This window comes from Myotis brandtii, unplaced genomic scaffold (genome assembly GCF_000412655.1).
Source record: "Myotis brandtii unplaced genomic scaffold, ASM41265v1 scaffold351, whole genome shotgun sequence".
Classification (NCBI taxonomy): Eukaryota; Metazoa; Chordata; class Mammalia; order Chiroptera; family Vespertilionidae; genus Myotis; species Myotis brandtii.
This window is the reverse complement of record NW_005363502.1, coordinates 1398346-1419735: the sequence shown is the minus strand read 5'-3', so window position 1 is coordinate 1419735 and position 21390 is coordinate 1398346. Positions and strand designations below refer to the sequence as shown.

Here is a 21390-nt window from a genome sequence, read left to right as displayed (position 1 = left end):
CAATTAACTCTCTGAGCCAGTAATATTATTACTAAGAATTTTTAAGGTAATAAATGCCTAAATTAAACATAGTATTGTTGATTATAGCTAAATACTGGAAATGACATAAATGTATAATAATAGAGAAATAGCTCAATAAATTTTGTTACATATTAAAGGCAACTTAGTACAATCATTTAAAGGTATGCCATCTCTTCAATGACATGAAAAGATGTATCATCAAGCAGATAGAAAACAGTCTGTATAACATAATACCATAAGAATCACTATATGTATGCATATCCATATGAAATATATGCCTAGGAGAGATCAAATGGACGCAAATAATGTTAAAGGTAACATTTATTGAACACTTACACTATGAACCAAAACCATGTTAAGCAACTTTGATTACATTATCTCATCCTCTCTTCACAACCACCCTATGAGGTAGACACTATGATGGTCTTCTTTTTAAGTGATGAAAAAAAGAGACTTAGAGATATTAGTAACTTTTTCAAGGTCACACAGCTAATTAGTGGTGGAGTCAGAATGGAACCCGAGCCGTCCCCCACGGTGCTACAGCTCACCCATGTGCACCCGAACACCCGGCACTAGTGACAGCCATCCAGGGAGGAGGGTTTGAGAAATGGTGGCTCCCTCTTCCTTTTATTCTGTATTGTTTGAATTTTCTTCCATGACCATGTATTATATGTGGAGATATGGGAACAAAGAAAAAAAAAGGAGAAAGAAATCAAAGGTGACTTTGCCACAGCCATTTCAATCGGTAGATGGAGATGAACACATTTCAAGAAAGTGAAGAGTAAAAAGATGAGAGAAAGGTAAGGGGCATACAAAGGGACTGATACAGATAAATGGCAAAAATGCCCTCTATAAAGAATTCAATCAATGATGTAAGCAAAAATTAATATAACCCTTTATAGAGGGGGTTTTAGCAATATGTTACCCAAAACAAAACCAGGCATGTCCTTTTCCCCCAGAAACCTCACTCCCAGGAACTTTTCTAAAAGAGAGAAGGAGGCACAGAGAGAACGGCCTTCATAATGTTCTGCCCTTTGCTATTTGAAATGGGGTGCAGGGGAAAGAGCTGAGGGTTTGCAGTTAAACCTACCTGGGTTTGCATCCTTGCTTTGCACTTTAATGGCTGTGACCTTGAGCAAGTTACTCAACCCCTCTCAGTCTCAGTTTCTTTATCTCTAAAATGAAAATAAACACACATACCTCACAGAATTGTTGTGAGGATTAAATTAGATGTAAAATACAACAGAATGTATGAAATATAAAACAGCATTTGTTTTTACCTTCCATCACTCACTAATATGTATACCTTAGAATGAATGTATAAACCTCAATCAAAACTCTAGGGTAAATCATATAGCTGGGTCATTTCCACACTTCTCTGCATCAAAGTACCCTAAAATATTAAACACTATTAGCTTTTAAAGCAATTCAGAAGTAAACCTATGTTATGATACCTTGACACTTTCTCAATCTCAATTAGCACTAAACTAATTAACAAAACTATTTTATACACTACAGTGCATCATATTTTTCTTCCTTCCTCCCTAATCCCTGGTGTGTTGTAAGGGTGATTGAGTATCTAATTACTTCTTAATTGAAGCACATATTATACATTTTTCACTAGTTCAAGCTTAATGCTTTTAGTCCAGAAATCAGATTCAAGGAAATTAAGTTGAATTGGGATTTGGGCAACTATTATAATGAGAGAAGGTTTGTAATATGTCTAATTATAAGTAAATGTGGATTTTAGCATTATTTCCTATGGAAATATTTCAAGTACAGGAATGTGCCATAAATGACTAACTTAGATGATTAATAACATTGTTATTCTTATTTACAATCTTTTATTCCTAATTACAGTGATTTTATTGCTGGGAACCACTAAATATAATCATTCTTTAAAGAAAAGATATTAGAGAACCGCTGGTTGTCCCCATACTAAAATCAGAATGAACATTCATATCTGTGAAAAATTATGAGTTTCTCTGCAGCATAAAGGTTACAGGACTTCACGCATGCTGCAAAAAGAAAAAGAAACATAAATTTTGGGATACTTGGAATCTAACCCATTACATTAATAAAAGATTTATTTACAGCAAACCATAAAAATATTACTATCAGAATGGCATTCCAATTTAGTTAATACTTTACAGATAGTATTTCTTGTGGGTTTTTTTTCTCATTGAATTAGGCAGCAGTAAAAAACTCTGAAGTAGGTATTCTCAGACAACATGGGTTTGTTTGCCTGTTTGTTTCCAGATAAGGGGAGCAACCATCTGGAATAATTTGGTTGAAGACCACTTTGGGCAGAAGACTAGATTAAATAACTTTTTGAGATCCAATTCAACGCCATGCTTCTAAGATGTCCTGGAAAATATTTTATGCAGACCAGGCCTAAAGGCCTTTATGAGTTTGTGACCACTGAAATGAGAAGAATTCAGAAATTTTGAAAGAGTTTAAAGCACTGTAATGGAAAACGGAAATGTAGCAATTCATTTATTTGAGAATGTGTTGTCTAGTGGCAACTTGATTGATTAGGGAAACCTCCATATTATCTAATAAATATTTTGGATTTTGTCCAGGACATTGGCCATTGTCTAGATTGTTTTGTTAAAAGTTTTAACTAGAATATTTGTTTAATTAAAACTTAAGTAGCCAAAAGAACAAGGCAAACCTGTTTGTATTAACACAGAAATATCTCCAAGACAAATGAGCAAAATTTTTGTGTTGCTTTTTTTTAATATATTTTAAAAGACATTGTCTCACACCTTTGTGAGAGTGATGTCAATATTCACCTTTCCTCTAACATGGCTTCTTCTCTAACTTACAGGAGATGGCTCCCATCCCTAATAAAGAGGAAGTGCCCGTACACTATCAGGCCATGTTCATTTCCATGCAGAGATTTCAGATTTCCCAGGTTGTGCTATATGTAAGCAGCTTGCTAGCATAATCAGCAGGACCTTAACTATCACATAATGAAATGAAAATATTAACAAGAAAGTAGAGAACTTCATAATTTCATCATGTTTCTGTATTTCCTTGTAATCGCTAGCACCAAGCTACATATTGGCAGATCTAATGCAGATCAATTTTCCAATGCCCATTTAAAAGACTGCACTTTAATAGCTGAGACATTTAAATCAGATGCCCACAATACTATAGTTCATGTGGATGGCAATAACAAACCACAATACCACCACCGGCCTCGTATGGCAAATGGTGACAATTAGTTATGTCACTGTGTTCCACTGTGCTCAGGTGTGGATTCAGAATCCTACTCTACACCCTTGTGCCAATCCCTCAAGAGGTGGCACAGACGTTTGAGTGTTCTGTGTCATCAATGTCTGTTATTTTTATAAATCTTTCTTGAAAAATCCTATGTAGAAGGAAGAATGCCCTTGCAACAGTCTAGATGAGAGATGATGCTAACTTTATGGGTTGTGATAGATAGATTTGGAGCTATCAGAAGGAAAATCTAGAACTGGATGATACATGGAAATTGAGGTGAGGTGAGGTGAGGTGAGGTGAGGTGAGGTGAGGAAGAGGAGTGTCAAGTCTGACTCAGGTTTCTAGGAAAACTTGGAGAGCCAAGTCTATGAAGGAACATCATAAATTCAATCTCGTATATGTTGAGTTGGAGATGCCTTTGACACACCCAAAAGAAAAGTCAGACTGACAGTCAGGCACTCAATTCTAGAACTTCATAGAGAGACCTGGTGCAGGAATATAAAGGAGTGGGCTATCTGTGTTTAGTGGCAACTGAAGCTGTGGGTGTCGGTGGGTCACCTACGCAGAGAGCAGGCCCGTCAGGCTGAGCGGGGAGGACTCTGGCAGGACGTGAGTGCTGGGGTTTTACAGTTCCCCAGTTCTATGCCGCCTCTGCTTCCCTAAACCTCTGTGAACTTCATCACAGGAAAGAGACCTAGAGAGAATAGACAAGATATAAAGGAGAATGAAACTGCCATGAATACCTCTCTATAAGGTTTCCGTAAGTCTCAAAGTGGAAAAACAAAGCTAAAATTTTGATTTGAGGAAATTTCCAAAAATGAGCATCCATGAGATGAAAGGCATAACAGAACATGTTTAGAGGCGATAACCTGTTCTCAGTGATTTTCTTATGGAAAATATGTCCTTCAGGTTTAAAATCGTAAAATCCATTTAAAGTATCAGAATATATTAATGTTCAACATACAAGTTGGCCCATGACTGCAAAATGGTCTCTTTTCTTTTGCCCAAACACAATTTTGTTTGAATTCATGGGAGAAGAAGGGAACTAAATTATTCTGGAATTTTTATACACAATAAATAACTAACATTTCTAAAACATAGAAAAGGGGGAAAGGCCCTGGCCAGTGTGACTCGGTTGGGCGTCGTCCCATCACCAAATAGTTTCTGGTTTGATTCCCAGTCAGGGCACATGCCGGGGTTGCCAGCTTGATCTGAGGTGGGGGGTGTGCAGGAGGCAGCAGGTCAATGTTACGCTCTCACATCTATGTTTCTCTCTTCTCCCTTCCTGTTCTCTAAAAATCAATAAACTATTCTTTAAAAGGGGGGGGGGAGGACAAATATGGAAGCAGGGAATATTCTCTTTGTTTAGTAATTTTGAAGAAATGCCTATACAGTTTTGATATGTTCAGGCTTGGGTTAGTAACAATTTTATATCACGTAATCAAAACACAATAGATAGGCTGAACACCCTTGGTATTAGGGCCTCTTCCTGAAATCATTTTGAAACCCTTTAGGAAACTCGTTCCATTTTCAAGAAGTTCTATATGATACAGTAAATAGAAAACAGCAATACCCATCGAGTTTTCATCCCTCACCCTAATGCTGTGCATCATGTTAAACTATTAGATTGAGGAGAGTCCAGGTTCTATTGACTAAAAGCATGGCTTTGAGCTTTCCATTTATCCAGAAAGCATAACAGCAGCTTTTACCTAGGTGGTCATTCCAAGTTGACATTCTCTCTTTCCCCACATAGCCCCTCCTTTCCTACAATGCCTTATCCTTTTCTCCCCTATAGCTCTTTTAGGTTATAAAAGAAAACCGATATGGAATTGATGCTAGCTATAGCTTCATTAACACTCAGAAGACAACATTATTAATTGCAAAAGTATACGTGGAGAAGAATTCAACACAGCCGAGGGTGACTACAAAGACCCAGAAAGAATTACAAGGGCAAGTCTGACAAAGCAATTGTTCAGAGAAGGTTGCTTAATCACCCCTCTTTTTTCTTCTACATTTTTTGAGCGTTTTAAAAAATCTATTTGGGGCATACTTACATTTCCCCTTTTAAGATAGGAAAAAAAGGAAATATTTAAAGAGCTTTGTGGTATTCCTTTTTACAGAAAATAAATTAAATAAATATAATTATAGTTACTGTAAGCATGTGTGCAGTTTAACAATACCTGAGTCACAGGGGAAATAGATAAGACTAAACAGTAAGAATAGCCTTTTAAAAATGGGATAATACTCAATGAAAGAAATAGGCAAATAATCATTTCATTGATAGATTAGTACCAATATTATGACACCAAGAGCAACAAAGAAACTGGGCCTAATGCTTGGCCATATTTTTTGTTTGTTGTTATTAAGTTTTGATATTTTCAGTCTTTCTATAGAAAATCCAATAGGTAAACAACCATGTAATGTCAACTGGTTCCCAGAAATCTGAACTAGCAATGCACCTGGGTGAGTTATATGCTAACTCTCTATACAAGTACAAAATCAGAGTTCTTACTTCTGAAATGGTAATATAAAAAGTTACAGATTATTCATGGGAATAATAAGTCTTGGTTATCAAAGCCTTGCAGATGTCTAGACATGTCATGCAAAAAAAAATGCCATTTTAAGTCCCAAAACTAAAGTTATTTTAGTAAAACATAGCTAAAATAAATCTAAATTATTTTAAACATTTTTTATAGAACTACCAGGAAAAAAGTGTGGGCTTTTTTTTTTCTTTTTAGTTCCAAGAGCTTAAATGAAACATTCATGCATTAAATTCAAAGTCTGACTGTCAAATCATTTCACTTTAATAAAAATTTGAATTACTGCCTTAGGGCATTATTAAATATCAAATAAAAGCACACATCCATAAGTCTGATTTCCCAATATAATTTTTATGTAGAACTATAACTAGATTTGTATAACATATTTCAAGATAAAAGGATCAAAAATGTATTCATAAAAGGATGAAGTCAGAATTGGGGTCGCCTTTGAAAGAATTCCTGCACCATTCTTAGGAATTTCTGGAAAAATGACCTCCTTTAAGTAATCTCAGCCTCCAAAAAAAGGACATGAATCCATCCTCCTTTTCAAAATACCTAAATTGTAATTGACTTAAGACTTTCAAAATTATACATTACCTTCCTATCATACAGTGAATATGAAGTATCTGAAATATACATAATCTCATTAACATTAAAGTCTTGTGCTGTGTGTGCATAAGAGAGATAAAACAGTGATGGTTATTTAGATATTTAGAGAGGCACCTCTGGTCTAGGATGATATAGATCAAAAATTCAAGATAATCTTATTTCATTAAAAAGGGTCATTTATAGTCACTGGTAATCACAGACAGTATATTAAGCCTAGGCTGGAGAAAGTCATAAATTCATGTTGAACAAACCTCATCACACCTCACTTCCTGCCCCTCTTACTAGGTGGCTCCTGTGAGCCCACCCTTCTACCCTTCTCCTGCTCCAATATCCCATCCTCCCTGCTGCTCTGGCCCCTCCTGGCTGCTACCCCATTCTTCCTTAAATAATAAAAGCAAGTCACAAAATCACTATGTCTATAAACCACCACCTCTTCTTCCTTCCTATTAAAGCGCATGAAGTGTCCGTTCTCTTACAAAAGTCAATCTACAAATCTGCTTAGGATTTCATCCCCTTTCAACTTTTTAGATACTTCACAGCTAGGACTACCCCTCTGAGAAACAGCATCTTCAGCCCCTCCGTCCGCTGGCTCACCATCCCTAGCATAAAGAAAAGTTCCAGTATTTCTTTTGTTTTAAAAAAAGAAGTCTCATTCTCACCACAATAAAAGAAATTATATATATGTGACACTGTTAGCCAATGCTACAATGGTAATCACATTGCAATATGTAAATGAATCAAGTCAATGCCATGTACACCTTAAACTTACACAATGTTATATGTCAAGTATATGTCAATTTTTTTAAAGTCTCCTTCAATCTCATCCCCTCTCTGCTGCTGCAGCCTCTGCCATCACATAGCATCTCTGCCTCCTCCCTTGACACTCAGCTTTGTCCCGTGGCAACATGCATTGCTCAGCATCACTCCACCCTGACCGCCAGTGTGGGGACACTATGACCTCTGTCCAGCTGCCTGGGTCCCACTTCCAGTTCTGCTGGGCAACTGACCTAACTTCTCTGCGCTTTGGTTAATGTACCTGTAAAGACTCAAAGATTGTATGAACATTTAATGAATTAATGCCTATGCAGCATTAGGACATTATACATATATATTTAATCTCTATGCCAACAACCCCCATATTCAGTTTAGGCCTCTTCTCTGATCTCCACTCTCAAAATTCCAGCTACCTTCATGGTGGATCCACTATTGGTGAGTGACAGGCATCTCTCATTCAACATGCGCCAACTCAGCTCTTTTTGGGAGGGTGGCGGGGAGTGGAACCTGCCTAAAACAATCTTTTTTATATTCCCCCTTTAAGGCTACAGAAAAATCTGCACCTAGATAAGATGCATAGTAAAAATTCCCTCATCCACATAGCCAAGGTCTCCATCAGATTCCACGGTAAGTATATGGTACATCACATTCTACTCCACAGATGCATTTTCTTGTGAGTCTGTGCGGTTATGATCAATTCTTTCTGGAAATATTAGTTTCTCACAAACTGCCTCCTTGATCGGTAAGTACTGTGATATTTCATTAGGTTCCATGAAGAGGGAAGGTGAAACGTGGATTAAATTAGCAATTTTGCTCTCTCGTGATGTATATTCTCATAACATGTAGGTCTTGTCGGCCTCGTGGTAAAGTCTCCTGTCATTCATCCTGATAAGCCCTCCATCAATTCACAAGAAAAACCACCACAGCAGGAAAAAGCTGGAAGGCATTATTTTAATTTTCATACTTAGACTTGAAACTCCATGATCATGAAGTTCATCCTCAAACAAGGGAACTTCTGCAAAAAACTTAATCTGCTCTCTGGCTTTCAACTGCACTGTATCTATATGATTTACCTTTAACTTGAGTGATTCTCCATGTAATGTTCCCTTATAATCTATTGCATAGGTTCAATCGGAGGGTTTAATAACCTCCCTGGAATGTTCACCCTAAACATCATTCCGGGGGTATATGGCACATGCAATTCATCAGCTAACTTCTCCACCTCTGCCAACTTCATGATGTGGGTCTTGGCTGCCATAAGCTTCCAGGGCCCAAAGAAGTCCCAGTGGTTGATCTGGAAGCCAGGGATCCATCACGGTAAAGACAGTGCCCACATGGGCCACATGGAACAGGCTGGAGTGGTGGTGGCAGCAGACTCGAGTTCCCCTGCCTCACTGAGACCCAGCTGCCGGGGCTTCCGAGCTATTACCATCCTAACTCAACTCTTTATCCTCCTTTCTATCCCGAACAGAGCCTCCTCCAGCTTTCCTGTTGTCACTCAATTACACTCTATCCACACAAAACTTATCTTTGATATTTCCACCCTCTTCTACCTCATCCAATCTGTCACTAGCTATCACCTTCAAGGTCTGTCTCACATACATGAACGTCTCTCCCCTTCCACTGCTCCTCGTCAGAATCCGAGCCTCCATGTCTTTCACCTTGGCCACCCAGCTGACTTCTGCAATGTCCTTCCACTATAATCCAGTGCATTCGATCTCCAGTCCCTGTGATCTACTGAAAACATACATGGGATCAGGCCACTTCCCTTAGTAAAAGTCTGTATAAGTTCTCAATGCGTCAACAATAAAATAAAGATGCTTTCACATGGCTGGCAGGCCCTCTAAGAATGGGCCCTGCCTAACTTCCCGCTTTGATTTCTCTCTTCAGGCTCACGGGGTCTTCCTTTATGTACCCCAGTGCATTAAATTTTTACCTCCTCCACAAGGAGTAGCCCCTTGGGAACTTTCCAAAAGATATTCCCACTATCGGAAATCTCCATCGCTACATTTCTTTGTTCTCATTCATGGAGTTACTACAAGTTTCTTCTCATTCCTACCAAAGACAACTTGCCTGGTCATCAACTTCAAAACTAGGAGGGTGAAAGGCACTGTAGTGTCTAACATAGAAACTGAGAATGAATGAATGACTGGAATATAGGATATTATAGTGCTAAGGAACTTCTAATTTGCCTGGACATTCAAGATACACAGTGTTATGTGTCATGATGGATTCAAAGTAAAATAAACATGTTTCAATCCTCAAGAAATTTGAAATCTAACCAAAAAAATAAGAAATACACAAAGTTAAATGGGAGAAATAATGTGAAATGAGAGGTACAATTTAGAGGAGAAGCAGAGAATTCCTGCTGAGAGTGAGTGGTATTTGAGTTGGGCCTGGAGGGTAGCAAGGATTTCAATAGGCAAAAGGTGGGACAGGAAGGACTGTGTGAGCAAAGCACAATCACAGATGTAAACAGACAGTTTGGCTGGAGTACTGGGTACATACAGTGTAGTAATAATAGACAGGCACGGAGACTGGATTGGGAAACACATGGACAAACGATCACCTTTTGCAATTCCTGTGTTGACTGTCTAGCTCATGAGACTGTGAGCTCCTGGACGCCAGAGATTTCTACTCATTGTACCGCTCGCCTAATATGTGACTATCTACTCCCAATGGTCCAATAAACAGTCAAAGCTCTGTCCTGCTTACCTAGAAAACTATTTCAACAGATACGACTCTCTTATGGGAAGCAGTGGCTTGCCGGCCATGTGCTGACCTATTACACACTCAGGCAATTTACAAGGTAAAGAAATAATTCAGTGTACAGTCATTTTCGTAGACTTTATCTTTCCCATGTTTATGATGTTTTATTTTGTTAGCTAATATAAGGAATCCATATATTGAATTTAATATATTAAAATATATATTATGTTTTAATCAATCAAAAAATACCAATATCAATCAAATAATATTCTGATTATTAACCCGTGCTTCTTGATTATCAAATAATAGCACTTCCATAGGACAAGTATTTTCATTCATGACAGATCTGCCGTCTCCTACACCAAAAACAATACAATCAAATCTGTGTCAGACAATGAGAATCTGCTTTGAAGCTCACACACTCCTCCAAGTCCCTTCCTTCAAGTTCCTCCATCATGAGGCAGTGACTGCTGAAGCTTCAGGGGTTCAACACAGTACAGTACAGTACTAAAGGGGTGCTTGCATATCCCTGTTTCTCTGTCCTTAGGAGAATCTGTATTAAAGCAACATTTGGAATGAAAGGCTGCTCTAGTGGGAAAATCTGAGGATTGCAGATTCTTTTCAACAATGCATGAAATTTTTTTTAAAGCCACCTCACTTCTAAATTAACAGGGCTTGAGAATGTGTCATAAATGTTATAAAATAAAATTCATATTGCTGAATTATCAGGATCACCACAAGAGTACCTCTGGTCTGGTAGGTTTACACAACCATGTGCCCACTTCCTTACTTAACCTGCACGTACCGGAGGAAGCCGGGCTTGTTCCTGTTCCCTTTGGCTACTGAAATGCAGCTCTGATGACTCTGTCACTAAGTGGCTGCGTGGGTCTAAAATTGTCTCCCAAAATCCCATCACAGCCTTCCACGAGTTCTGCCCCCTTCACATGTGTCCTCAGCCTTCGGAATTCTTCAATCTGAAAATAAAAGCGGAAAAATATAGATTAATCCTTTACCAGACATTAACAAGAGTGACTTAAAATATGCATACATTGCCACGATTAAAAGAGGAAATTAAAACTAAACTTCAAAAACAGGAAAACAAACTTAATTCTTCCAGACCTAAGACATTAGCCATGATCCTTGCACAAGAAAAACAGAGACCAGAGAAGTAAGTACAGGTGTCATGAAAACCTGCTGGACTTATTAATGCAAATATGATATGCACCTCTCTCAAAAATCTTTCATGCCTGCCAGTTAGGATAACATGAAAGAGTGAATGAATGAACGTGTTCTCATAGGCTTCCCAAGTATATCTTTAATTAATAAGTTCTGATGTTACTGTACGTTAACACTGATTAAATGTTAGATTTATTAGATGGAGGTTTCCTTCATCAAAAGACTCTCTTTGCTGCTCTTCCAGCCCTTTGGAGAACGCAGGTCCAAAGAATACCTCTAATTTCCCAAAACTTTAAGCCCAGCTTCCTCCCTTAACAATATCAATTTTCAAGTTCATTTCCCTTTCTCAGGTGGCCTCTCCAGGTCCCAAGGTTTCCCTTTACCTGGGAAGAGGTTGTTTCCATAGTCCCCAGGGGCCTTTCCCATCAGCCACACTGCAGTTTCTCTGACCTGCCAGGTCTGTACCCCCTAAGAGCCCGTAGCCTGACAGACATGACCCTTTAAAAAGTATGTAAGCAACAAGCAGACATGTGAGGAACACTGCCAGGCTCATTCCCATCTATAGGGAATGACTTATCTACAGGGCTCATTGTCTGCTATTTCATTTAAATGCCTCAGAGTCACATGACTCAGTCTTCATTCCTTATGCAAAAGGAGAAATTGATACTAAAAAGGTTAAGAAAGTTTCCAAATTAACCAAGTCTGACACTTCCAAGCCCACCTGCTTTTTTCCCAGATCCATGGCCACCTCTTCAGAAATTCTAGTCCAATCAAGAGAACCTACATCCTGCATGGATGCTGAGCAAATGTGATTTGATCAGCATCAATCCACCAAAAGTCCATTGTGTATCAGAGGGTTATAGCCACAAAGGTTTCTTCATACAGCATAGCCATAGAGTCTTCACATTCATAAAGTGAAAGAAAATGCAAGGAATCAACTGACACAGGGTTACTAATAAAAGTCTAAAATCTCCTATGGACTTTAGGGAGCCCATGAAACCCCTGAATGACATGCAAAATTTTTACCTGTGCATTTTTTCTGAAGTAGAAGTTCACTGACCCCAAAGGAGTTGAATCTCACAAGATTCTAATCCAATCCCCACATATACATGTTGGGATATAGAGTTGGGGGTAAATTAAATGGCTTGTTAGATCAGAACCCAGGTTAGAAATCTGACTTCCAATATTTTATTTTTCCATGTCTCCAATACTGTTTGATTTCCTAAGTCTAGGTGTCAACTGTCCTGTTTTTTTAAAGTAATATCTATATTTATATAAAGATGCCAGTCAGATGAGCAATTGGCTGTTTAATCTACATAATGTCACTAGACCTTCTCAGGGTCTTCAAGTGGGGATATGAGTGGCAATTATCACAGGTCACGTCTGGGAGGTTTCTAGAGCTGAGGCTGCATGAGAATCCCCTGTACTTATTTGTGGAATGTATTTCACTCAGTTTTGTTTTCCCTAGGGGTGGGAAGGACCCTGGTCAGGGAGAGGATCCTATGCTTTTTCAAAAAGAAGATTATGAAGGTGAAGGCAGTGGGCTCATCATCAAAAGGCCAGTTCTCATCCTGGCTCTGCCACCTAAGACCCCAACAACCAAATCACATCACCTCTTTAAGCCTCAGTTTCCACATGTGTACGAGGGAGATGAAATGACAGTATTGGCAAAGATGGTGTTAGAAGTAAATAGAATATTTCATGCAAAGTATTCAGCATAGTGTCCAAGCACATGGTATTTGATATCTACTAGCCAACTTCTTTTGAAGTCAAACCTTTAGCATTTTGGATAAATATTTAACTCCAATTTTATATGCAGGAAGTAGACTGAAAAAAATAAACCAGTTGACTGGGAAAATGGAAAATCATCCTCCTTGCATTCAGTTTCCATGGAACCATATGTCATAGCTGCCACCAGAACCTGTAACCTTGGGCAGGGTCCCCGATGAGCAACGTGGACTAGAAACTTGACTGCTTCAACGTATTTTAAGAAATTCTCCACTTTCATTGGCTTTGAAGCTTATTTTAAAGCGAGGTTAACTTTATATTTACGTATTGTGAACTGAAGATAAACCTTTCAAGCTCCAGGCCTCCCCTGCACACCTTCAGTGAGAACAGCTTCTAGAGGAGATGATCTGAATCAACAGCGAGCCAGTCTCAGACCACTGTGTTCTTGGAGAGAGCTATTTCACAAGAAATGCTTTTCTCTGATCATAGCAACACTTTGAAGACTTCAAACATCGACAGAGAAAAACACGTCTTTCTGAAATGCCAATGTTTCTGAAGTAACCACCCCTCAAACCCTTTAGTCACTTCAAATGGTTTCAAGTGCATACTGCGTTATCCCACGCTGAAATGAGAGATAGTAAGAAATTAAAAAAATAATATCCCAGGATAAAAGTCTTCAACACAATTCAAATGTCAGGCAGTAGAGAGACTATCATTATCATATATATCCGTATGTGTGATTTCGTCGATTTTTAATGCTACTCTACTTGAGCATGGCATTTGTTTTTAAACAATGTAAAAGAGGGATCCCACTCTTCAGGGACAGATCCTCATCTTCTGAAGGCAGCAGGGCTGAATATTCACTGTTCTCTGAACCTGGGTTGCACTCCAATTCATCTAAGTTAAGACATTTATTCCAACCTTCACTGACTCATGAGCCAACCAGGCTATTCACTCACAGTTCAACTTTTAAGCTGCTTTCTTTATGAGTGCATTTAAAGGGCTAATGTCCAGGGTTTGAGGTTTGGCACTAATTATTTTCAGGAGTTCCCACAATCCTATGTACATCCTCTAACTGACTTATTGGGACTTACATATCGTTGGTTATCATGTTAAAAGAGAAAATTAACACATAAAAGTTGGTGTTCTCATCTTATTTTCTTTTATCATCAGACTATGGTGATATGTGAATTCGAATAATATAATTCCTTATGGTAGGAATCAAATAAAAAAGCCGAAAGCAAACTGTACTTAAACAGTCTACACATATGTACATAGAGTGAGATTGTATATAGCTATCCACCTTTCAGGTACTGCATGCAGCCTTGCTGTTTGTTTGTTTCATTTTCTTCTACCCCATCTGTCAAATCATCACTTCCCCTTTCGTACTAACCTCTCACCCATTAACCAACCCTCATTCCATCACTTACTCTTTAATCTGATCTTTTCCTTTTTTGAGGAAGAGCTCAGAGCCCGTCCTTTCCCCAGAACATTGATGGAAACTGTGTTCTTACTCCAACCCCGAGTCTGGTCTCGGCCACACGATCCTCACTTTAGGATCATGAACTGATAAGCCACACATACTGAAACTTACTCAAAAATTGCACATTTACAGAGTATATAACCACAGGGGATGTGCTCTCTATCATGAAAGACACTCAGGAAATATATACAAAATTTCCTGCAAGTACCTAAAAATAGCGCATTTTAAGAAAGGAAAGAGGGAGTCTCAGAGGAGAGAGAAAGTCCTAGAACTGCACTGTCCAACACAGTGGCCACCCGCCCCATGTGGCCACTGAGCATTTGAAATGCCGCTAGTCTAAGCTGAGATCTGCTGAAGTGCAGAATACACTCTGAAAGTCAATGTGAAAAAATAATGCAAAAAATCATATCAGTGATTTTTTTATATTGATTACATGTTAAAATGATACTTTGGATAAACTGTGTTAAAATAGACTACTTGAATTAATTTCACCTTTTATTTTGACTTTCTTTACTGTGGCTACTAGACATTTTAATCTAGTAGTTGGCTCATATCATGTTTCCATTGGACAGGGCTGGCCTAGTGCCAGCTGTCAGAAACAACATTCTGGTGCTAGAGTGCTGGTCGAAATTACAGCTGGAGACAAATGCCGGTAGATAAAAAACAGTGGTTCCCAAAGTGTGCTTCCTGGAATAAGTTCCTGCCCAGACCTGCTGAGCCAGCAAATCTGGAGACAGGCCCAGCAACCTCCAGGAGACTGTTCGAGAATCACGGATACAGGCAACAATTTACAACAATCGTTCCAAAGCACTTGAACTCATTTTCAAACATGACCACGCTGTGGCCCTGCAACAACTTGGTTTTAGGGTTAACAACCCCTCAAATCGCATGAGGAACACAAGAAAAGAAAGGCCTGCTGAGGAGTCCTGGGCGTAATCAGACCTCCTCGGCCATCCAGGGCCGGGTGTGCTCCCAGGCCCCGCAGGCCAGGCACACACCCTGCCTTCAATCCACAGGAAATAGGGAATGGGGCAGGATGAAGAGGAGGTAAGGTGAAAAGAAACAAAATTGAAAATGGTTTTCCAAGTTCTAACAGACATAGATCCACACAGTGAAAAACAATGGACATAATCCATTATCTTTTGTTTCATTGGTGTTATTTTATGTTGAAAGGGACAGGAAATAACAAAGACAGACTTGAGATGGTAGTTAAGAAATAGAAGTAGATTAGTCGGGGCAGGGGGATGCAGGAAAAGGGGGGGGAGCAGGAAGAGGAGAGTAAAACTTAATGATCAATCCGTGTCTGTGCACGTGTGTGCGTTTAAGTGTGCGCACATACTTGTACATATGCTATTATATCAAAATACCACATTTTATTAATTCTGAGTATTGTTCATATTTTAATGGCTCTATGTCTTACAATTTCTGGTGTTGGATCCAATGACATTAGTATGTCCATGGAATCTCATTTCCAAACATAACAATAAAGCTGGAAAAAAAAAAATTTTTTTTTACTTTGGCTTCCTAACGCTTAGAACACTGTTTCGCTTAAAGTCATTTAGTGGTGATTGATCATTTAAAAAAAAGAAAATTACAGCCCTAGCCGGTTTGGCTCAATGGATAGAGTGTCAGCCTGCGGACTCAAGGGTCCCGGGTTTGATTCCGGTCAAGGGCATGTGCCTTGGTTGCGGGCACATCCCCAGTAGGGGGTGTGCAGGAGGCAGCTGATCGATGTTTCTCTCTCACCGATGTTTCTAACTCTCTATCCCTCTCCCTTCCTCTCTGTAAAAAATCAATAAAATATATATATATTTTTAAAAATTACACTCATTCAAATCCATCCAATTGTGTGTGTTTTCCTTAGCATTTGGTATGCTAACCAAGTATAATGTGAAAACTTCAACTAAGCAGGCACTTCCAGTTCCAGAGTCTAGAATCCCTGGTTCTCAGGAAGGTGGGAATGTTCCACAATGGGTGCAATTGTCAGCCTTACACTTCAGCAGAAAACTCCTCCTTGCCTCCAGCTCAGCTGCTGTGCACTTCACAGGAAAGCGTTATGACTTGGAGCTTGTCTCTTTAACCCTTTGAGTGCCAACCAATATCCTAGGAACTATGCTAAAATTGCCAAGGCATTTTTTGCTGATTTTACAACAGTTTAGAAAAAAAATTATGAATCACAAGAAAATGAAGTTACATATTCAAAAACTTAATGAAACCTTTACAACATTTGTTTTCATCTTTGACATATATTGTTTGCTGATTGTATTATAAAATACTAGTAGAAAAAAAATTTGAACAAAACATATAATGTTAAAATAGAGGGACACCCTTCTCCAATATCTTCCAGAAAATCGTCATTTTCACAGCAATAATTGACATATTTAGCAATATCATCATCACTAATAAAAGCAGACTTAGAACTGGACACCATTTAGAAGCTTTAGGGCTACAAAATCTGAGTAAACTTCATAAAATCGTAGTACCTGTAAAAAATTAGGCAGATAAATGCCAGTGGTCAATTTTAGAACTACAAACATTCGGCATCATAAGTAATCTGCACTTAGGTGCCATCTGTCAATAAAGAGTGAACTACTAGCATCTAATAGTGACACTGCAGGAGGAGCGCGATCGCACTCCCCGGCACTCTAGGGGTTAATGTGGCTGGTCCAGGCATTATTACCCTGTGGCAGATTATGTATTCAAGAGAGCAATTGTTTCCATACTAATACCAGCAGCTTAATCACATATGCTAACCCTATGATGTAAGATGAACATTTTTTCCTCAATACAAGTTTCATATTTCTCAATATCACCAGCTATGTAGAGACTCCACCTGCCATTCGCCATTCCTTTTATCTTATATATCAATTCTCATTCTCTCGATCTTTATCTCTTTTTCTGTTCTTAAGTGCAATAATATGAGACCTCAATTTTTCTTGGTTCAGATTCTCATTTTTACTATTTTCTCTAGACTGTTTCTATGTTGGCTCTGCTTTCTCTGAAATTGTATGAGCAGGAACAGTGAGACACGTAAGTCAAGAACAGACTGATTTATATTCTCTTAAGATTATAACTTTTTTCTAAATCACTATAAATTGCATTTTAATATACATGCCTGTGTGTGTGTGTGTGCGCGCGCACGCGCGTTCACATTTTAACACTGCTGCCCTCTGAACAGATGCTATAGGGAGCTTTGTGCTAACTGCACCTAAATTTTTTTCTCTTGAAAAGCTACTAACTAAAAAGTCATCTATTTTCCTACTTTCTTTTTTTTTTTATCTTCACTCAAGGAGTGAGGATATTTTTTCCATTGATTCTAAAGATAGAAAGAAGAGGAGAGGGGGAGAGGGAGTGAAAGAGAGAGAAACATCAATGTGACAGAGACACGTCAATTGGTTGCCTCCCACAAGCACCCCTACTGAGGGTGGGGATCAGACCTGCAACCCAGGTACATGCCCTTGACCGGGAATCGAACCGGAGACCCTCCAGTGCACAGGCCAATGCTCTAACCACCAGGGCAAAAGTCACCGATTTTCTAGAGCAGGTGAGATTATTGGCTTCGGCTCCCCTTTATCGAGGAAAATGACTTAGTTCCAGTGCACAGGCCAATGCTCTAACCACCAGGGCAAAAGTCACCTATTTTCTAGAGCAGGTGAGATTTTTGGCTTCGGCTCCCCTTTATCGAGGAACATGACTTAGTGAGCTAGAGTTAAGACTGTCACTGGCCTTACTTAGAGGGATGATACAAAGCAAGGTTTTCTTTGAAGTCAGTGAGAGCCAAAGGCACAATGTAGTATCTCTGAAGTTTAGCATAACACACTGGTCAATGTGTTAGTAAAACATTATATCTCACGTGTACAGAACATCAGGTAACATTCAGAATGCAGCTCAACATTAACATTCCCAACACCAGACTAGCAAGGAAATCCTTAATGGAATTCTAAGTGAAATTGAGAATTTTCTTTCTTGTGGCTCAGCAAGGTTAATCCTTAGTTTTTTTAAAAAAAAAAATAGAAATTTATTGTTATAGAGAAAAACTTTATTTTTCACTAAAATTTTTTACCACTTTTAAAGAAAATTACCCCTAAAAAAAACTGTAATGCTAAATACACATGACTGTAGACCCTAAGCTTCTTCGATCTCATCCCCAATTCTGAGATCTCTCCCTGTGGCTAAATCCAATTAAACTTTTCAGTCTTTAACTTAATGTGTGCTCAGAATCTGATACTCTTCATCTCTCTACTCCCTCCTTCTTGAACTTCACACCTCCCCTGGCTTCCACACATCACATCAACCTCCTGACTTTTGAAATTCTCAAACCTTCCCTGGAGGCAACTCTTCCAAGGTGTGCCCCTTAGGACTGCCAGTCTCAGTTCTCTGCACCACTTCTTTTCTCTCCTCTTCTACACTATGGCTTCAACCACCACCTATATATTATACCCGCTTCGTGGATGTCTCATATGTATCCCAAACTCTAAATATTTACAACCATAAACTCAATAAATGTGAACTTATAAAATGGCAGGGAATATAATAAAATATTATTAAAGAAAACTTAGTTTATGTAGAGCAAGCATGTCAAACTCAAAGGCTAACACGGGCCAAATAAACGAGGCATGTGGCCCGCGGGCCGAAAGTTTGACATGCTTGCTATAGAGTAGTGCTCAAGTCTTTTGAGGTTCATCATGAATGAAAAATATAGCCTTCCAGAACAGAGATCCCATCGATCCCTGGAGGATAGGAGACATGTAAAGTACCTCTTTTATAATAATATCAAAGTCCCTGTTTAAAAACATTACAGTTATGTTGCCTCATGCTCCACCAGGTAACTTCCCTGTGTGTTAGCATCTATAGCACCTATTCAGAGCCCACAGTTGGGGAGGGAGGGGACCAAAAGTGGGGCTACGGAACAATCCAGAACTTCCCAGGGTATTCTTTCTAAATACTTCATCCTTCTTCATACATATTCTTCCTGTGCTAGCATAAGAAGAGCTATTTCAAAGCCCACGTGTGACTTACAGAAATAACCAGCATTCTCACTATACTCCCAAGACCTTTCTCCTCTCCATGCTTGAGAAAACCCCCATAAAGGAATGACTAGACTAATCAAAAGTTTGACTATTTCAGTGACTTCTATTTACTCCATAAAAACTGACTTTTAAAATACAGATCATAAAGGATGACTGGGTTTTGTTCATCCTTGACCTTTCAATTGCTTTCACAAGTTCGAGACATTTAACTTTCATCTGCAAAGAAGTGACTGATCTAAAGAGAGTTAAAACATAAAACCGACATTTCCCTTTTACAGAAACAAAATGTAACCTTTAACTCAGAACTTCACTCTAAAAGACTTAAGGTACCGCACTCACCTGTAGCTGGGATATAGTTAAAGGGTATCGGAATAATATCCAGGTGACACCTTCACTGCAAGGTGGAATAGTGAGCGAGCCTTCATACACCCAATAATCACGCAACAGAGGATCTGTGCAACCACGTGGACATGTCACAAAGGCAAGTTAATTAATCATAATTTTGAGACTCCCACAATAATTTTCAAAATTACAAATTGTCCAAATAACACTTCTCAGACTGATGTCATTTATAAACTAGAACCTTACGTGTATTCTTAACTAATCATCATAAAGAAAATAATTGATGGGAAACACGATGAGTCCTCTATTATTTATAGTGATTTCTATCCAAATATGCTATATAAACTTGATATATAAACTTAATACAGTGGGGCCTTGACTTACGAGTTTAATTCGTTCCGTGACGGAGCTCGTTAAGGAGCTCGTTAACTCAAATTACTCTGTCAACTCAAAGCAAAAAATCGGCCGAGAGCTCGTATCTCGGAAAAACTCGCAAGTCGGGACACTCGTAAGTCAAGGCCCCACTGTACATATACACTTTATGTGTACATATATGTAAAATTTAGTCACTTTAGCAAAAGTGTACCCATAGTTGTTGTTGTTGTTTTTACTTTATTGGAGGACTTAGCTAATTACACCTAATATTTATTCAAAGCTTGCTACATGGGAGGAACTATTCAACATTAACTCATTTAACCCTTACAACAAACCAATGAGATAGTTCCTATTAGTAGCATCATTTGTCAGATGGGGAAACTGAATCACAAAGGGTTACATAATTTGCCCAAAGTCAATGGGCTAATAACTGGCAGAGCCAGGATTCCAACCAAAGCATTCTGGCTTCAAAGCCAGTGTTTTCAACCGTTCTGCTCTAGCTACTTCTATCTGTATTGCTTTTTTAACAACAAATTTTTAAAAGCATATTATGATAGAATAAAATAAACTATTCTTATGAAAATCTTTAGCTCTGTATTAGAGAAATTCATTATTGAATATGATGGGTAAATGTTTGGTTTGTTGTAGAGCAGTGGTTCTCAACCTTCCTAATGCCGCGACCCTTTAATATAGTTCCTCATGTTGTGGTAACCCCCAACCATAAAATTATTTTTGTTGCTACTTCATAACTGTAATTTTGCTACTGTTATGAATCGTAATGTAAATATCTGATATGCAGGATGTATTTTCAGGGGTCGCTGTTGTAGAGCAATTAAATGTAGAAAATAGAAGATACGATGCATTGACCTATTTGGTTACATTTGAAACACCAAGAAATTTCCCATAATTTGGGTAGAGATTTGTAAAGACCAAAACTTTGTACAAAATAGCCTTTAACTACAAATTATATTCTGAGTATTTTATACACAATCCCTACCTATTAGGGCAGACCTAAGTAATCAGAATTAACAGCTAAGTATCATTGCAAAGAGGTTACCTTATAAAATTAGATGTAAAGTTTATTTCACTCTATAGATTAATAAAAACTTCACTGATCAATTCTAGAAGTATACCAAGGTTACGTTATTATGCTGGTGCTTACACAGGGGTAGCAATTTTTACAAAAAGGAAACCCTTCATGATTAAATGAAACTAGTGGTAAAGTATTTATTTCAAAAGGTTTACTCCTGTGTTTAGGTAAGGGGTACCTACCACAGAGAATATATATACTGTAAAAAAAAACCTTTATTAACTAGTAATACATAGTTATATATTCTGGAAAGCAATAAATGCATAGCCATAGTTAAAATTCATC

General features: G+C 38.4%; 1 protein-coding gene and 1 pseudogene across 1 annotated transcript in view; both read right to left on the bottom strand.

The window, feature by feature from the left end:
• Positions 1-21390, bottom strand: part of CA8 (carbonic anhydrase VIII) — a 79926-nt gene that overhangs the window by 8335 nt on the left and 50201 nt on the right. Inside the window, exons 7-8 of the mRNA XM_005871667.2 lie at positions 19638-19750; positions 10687-10855 (exon numbers count right to left, since the gene is read on the bottom strand). Of these exons, the coding sequence (XP_005871729.1) occupies positions 10721-10855; positions 19638-19750 (248 nt within the window). The 3' untranslated portion in view covers positions 10687-10720. The remainder of the gene's footprint in view (positions 1-10686; positions 10856-19637; positions 19751-21390) is intronic.
• LOC102239717 lies at positions 7529-9174 on the bottom strand (annotated as a pseudogene).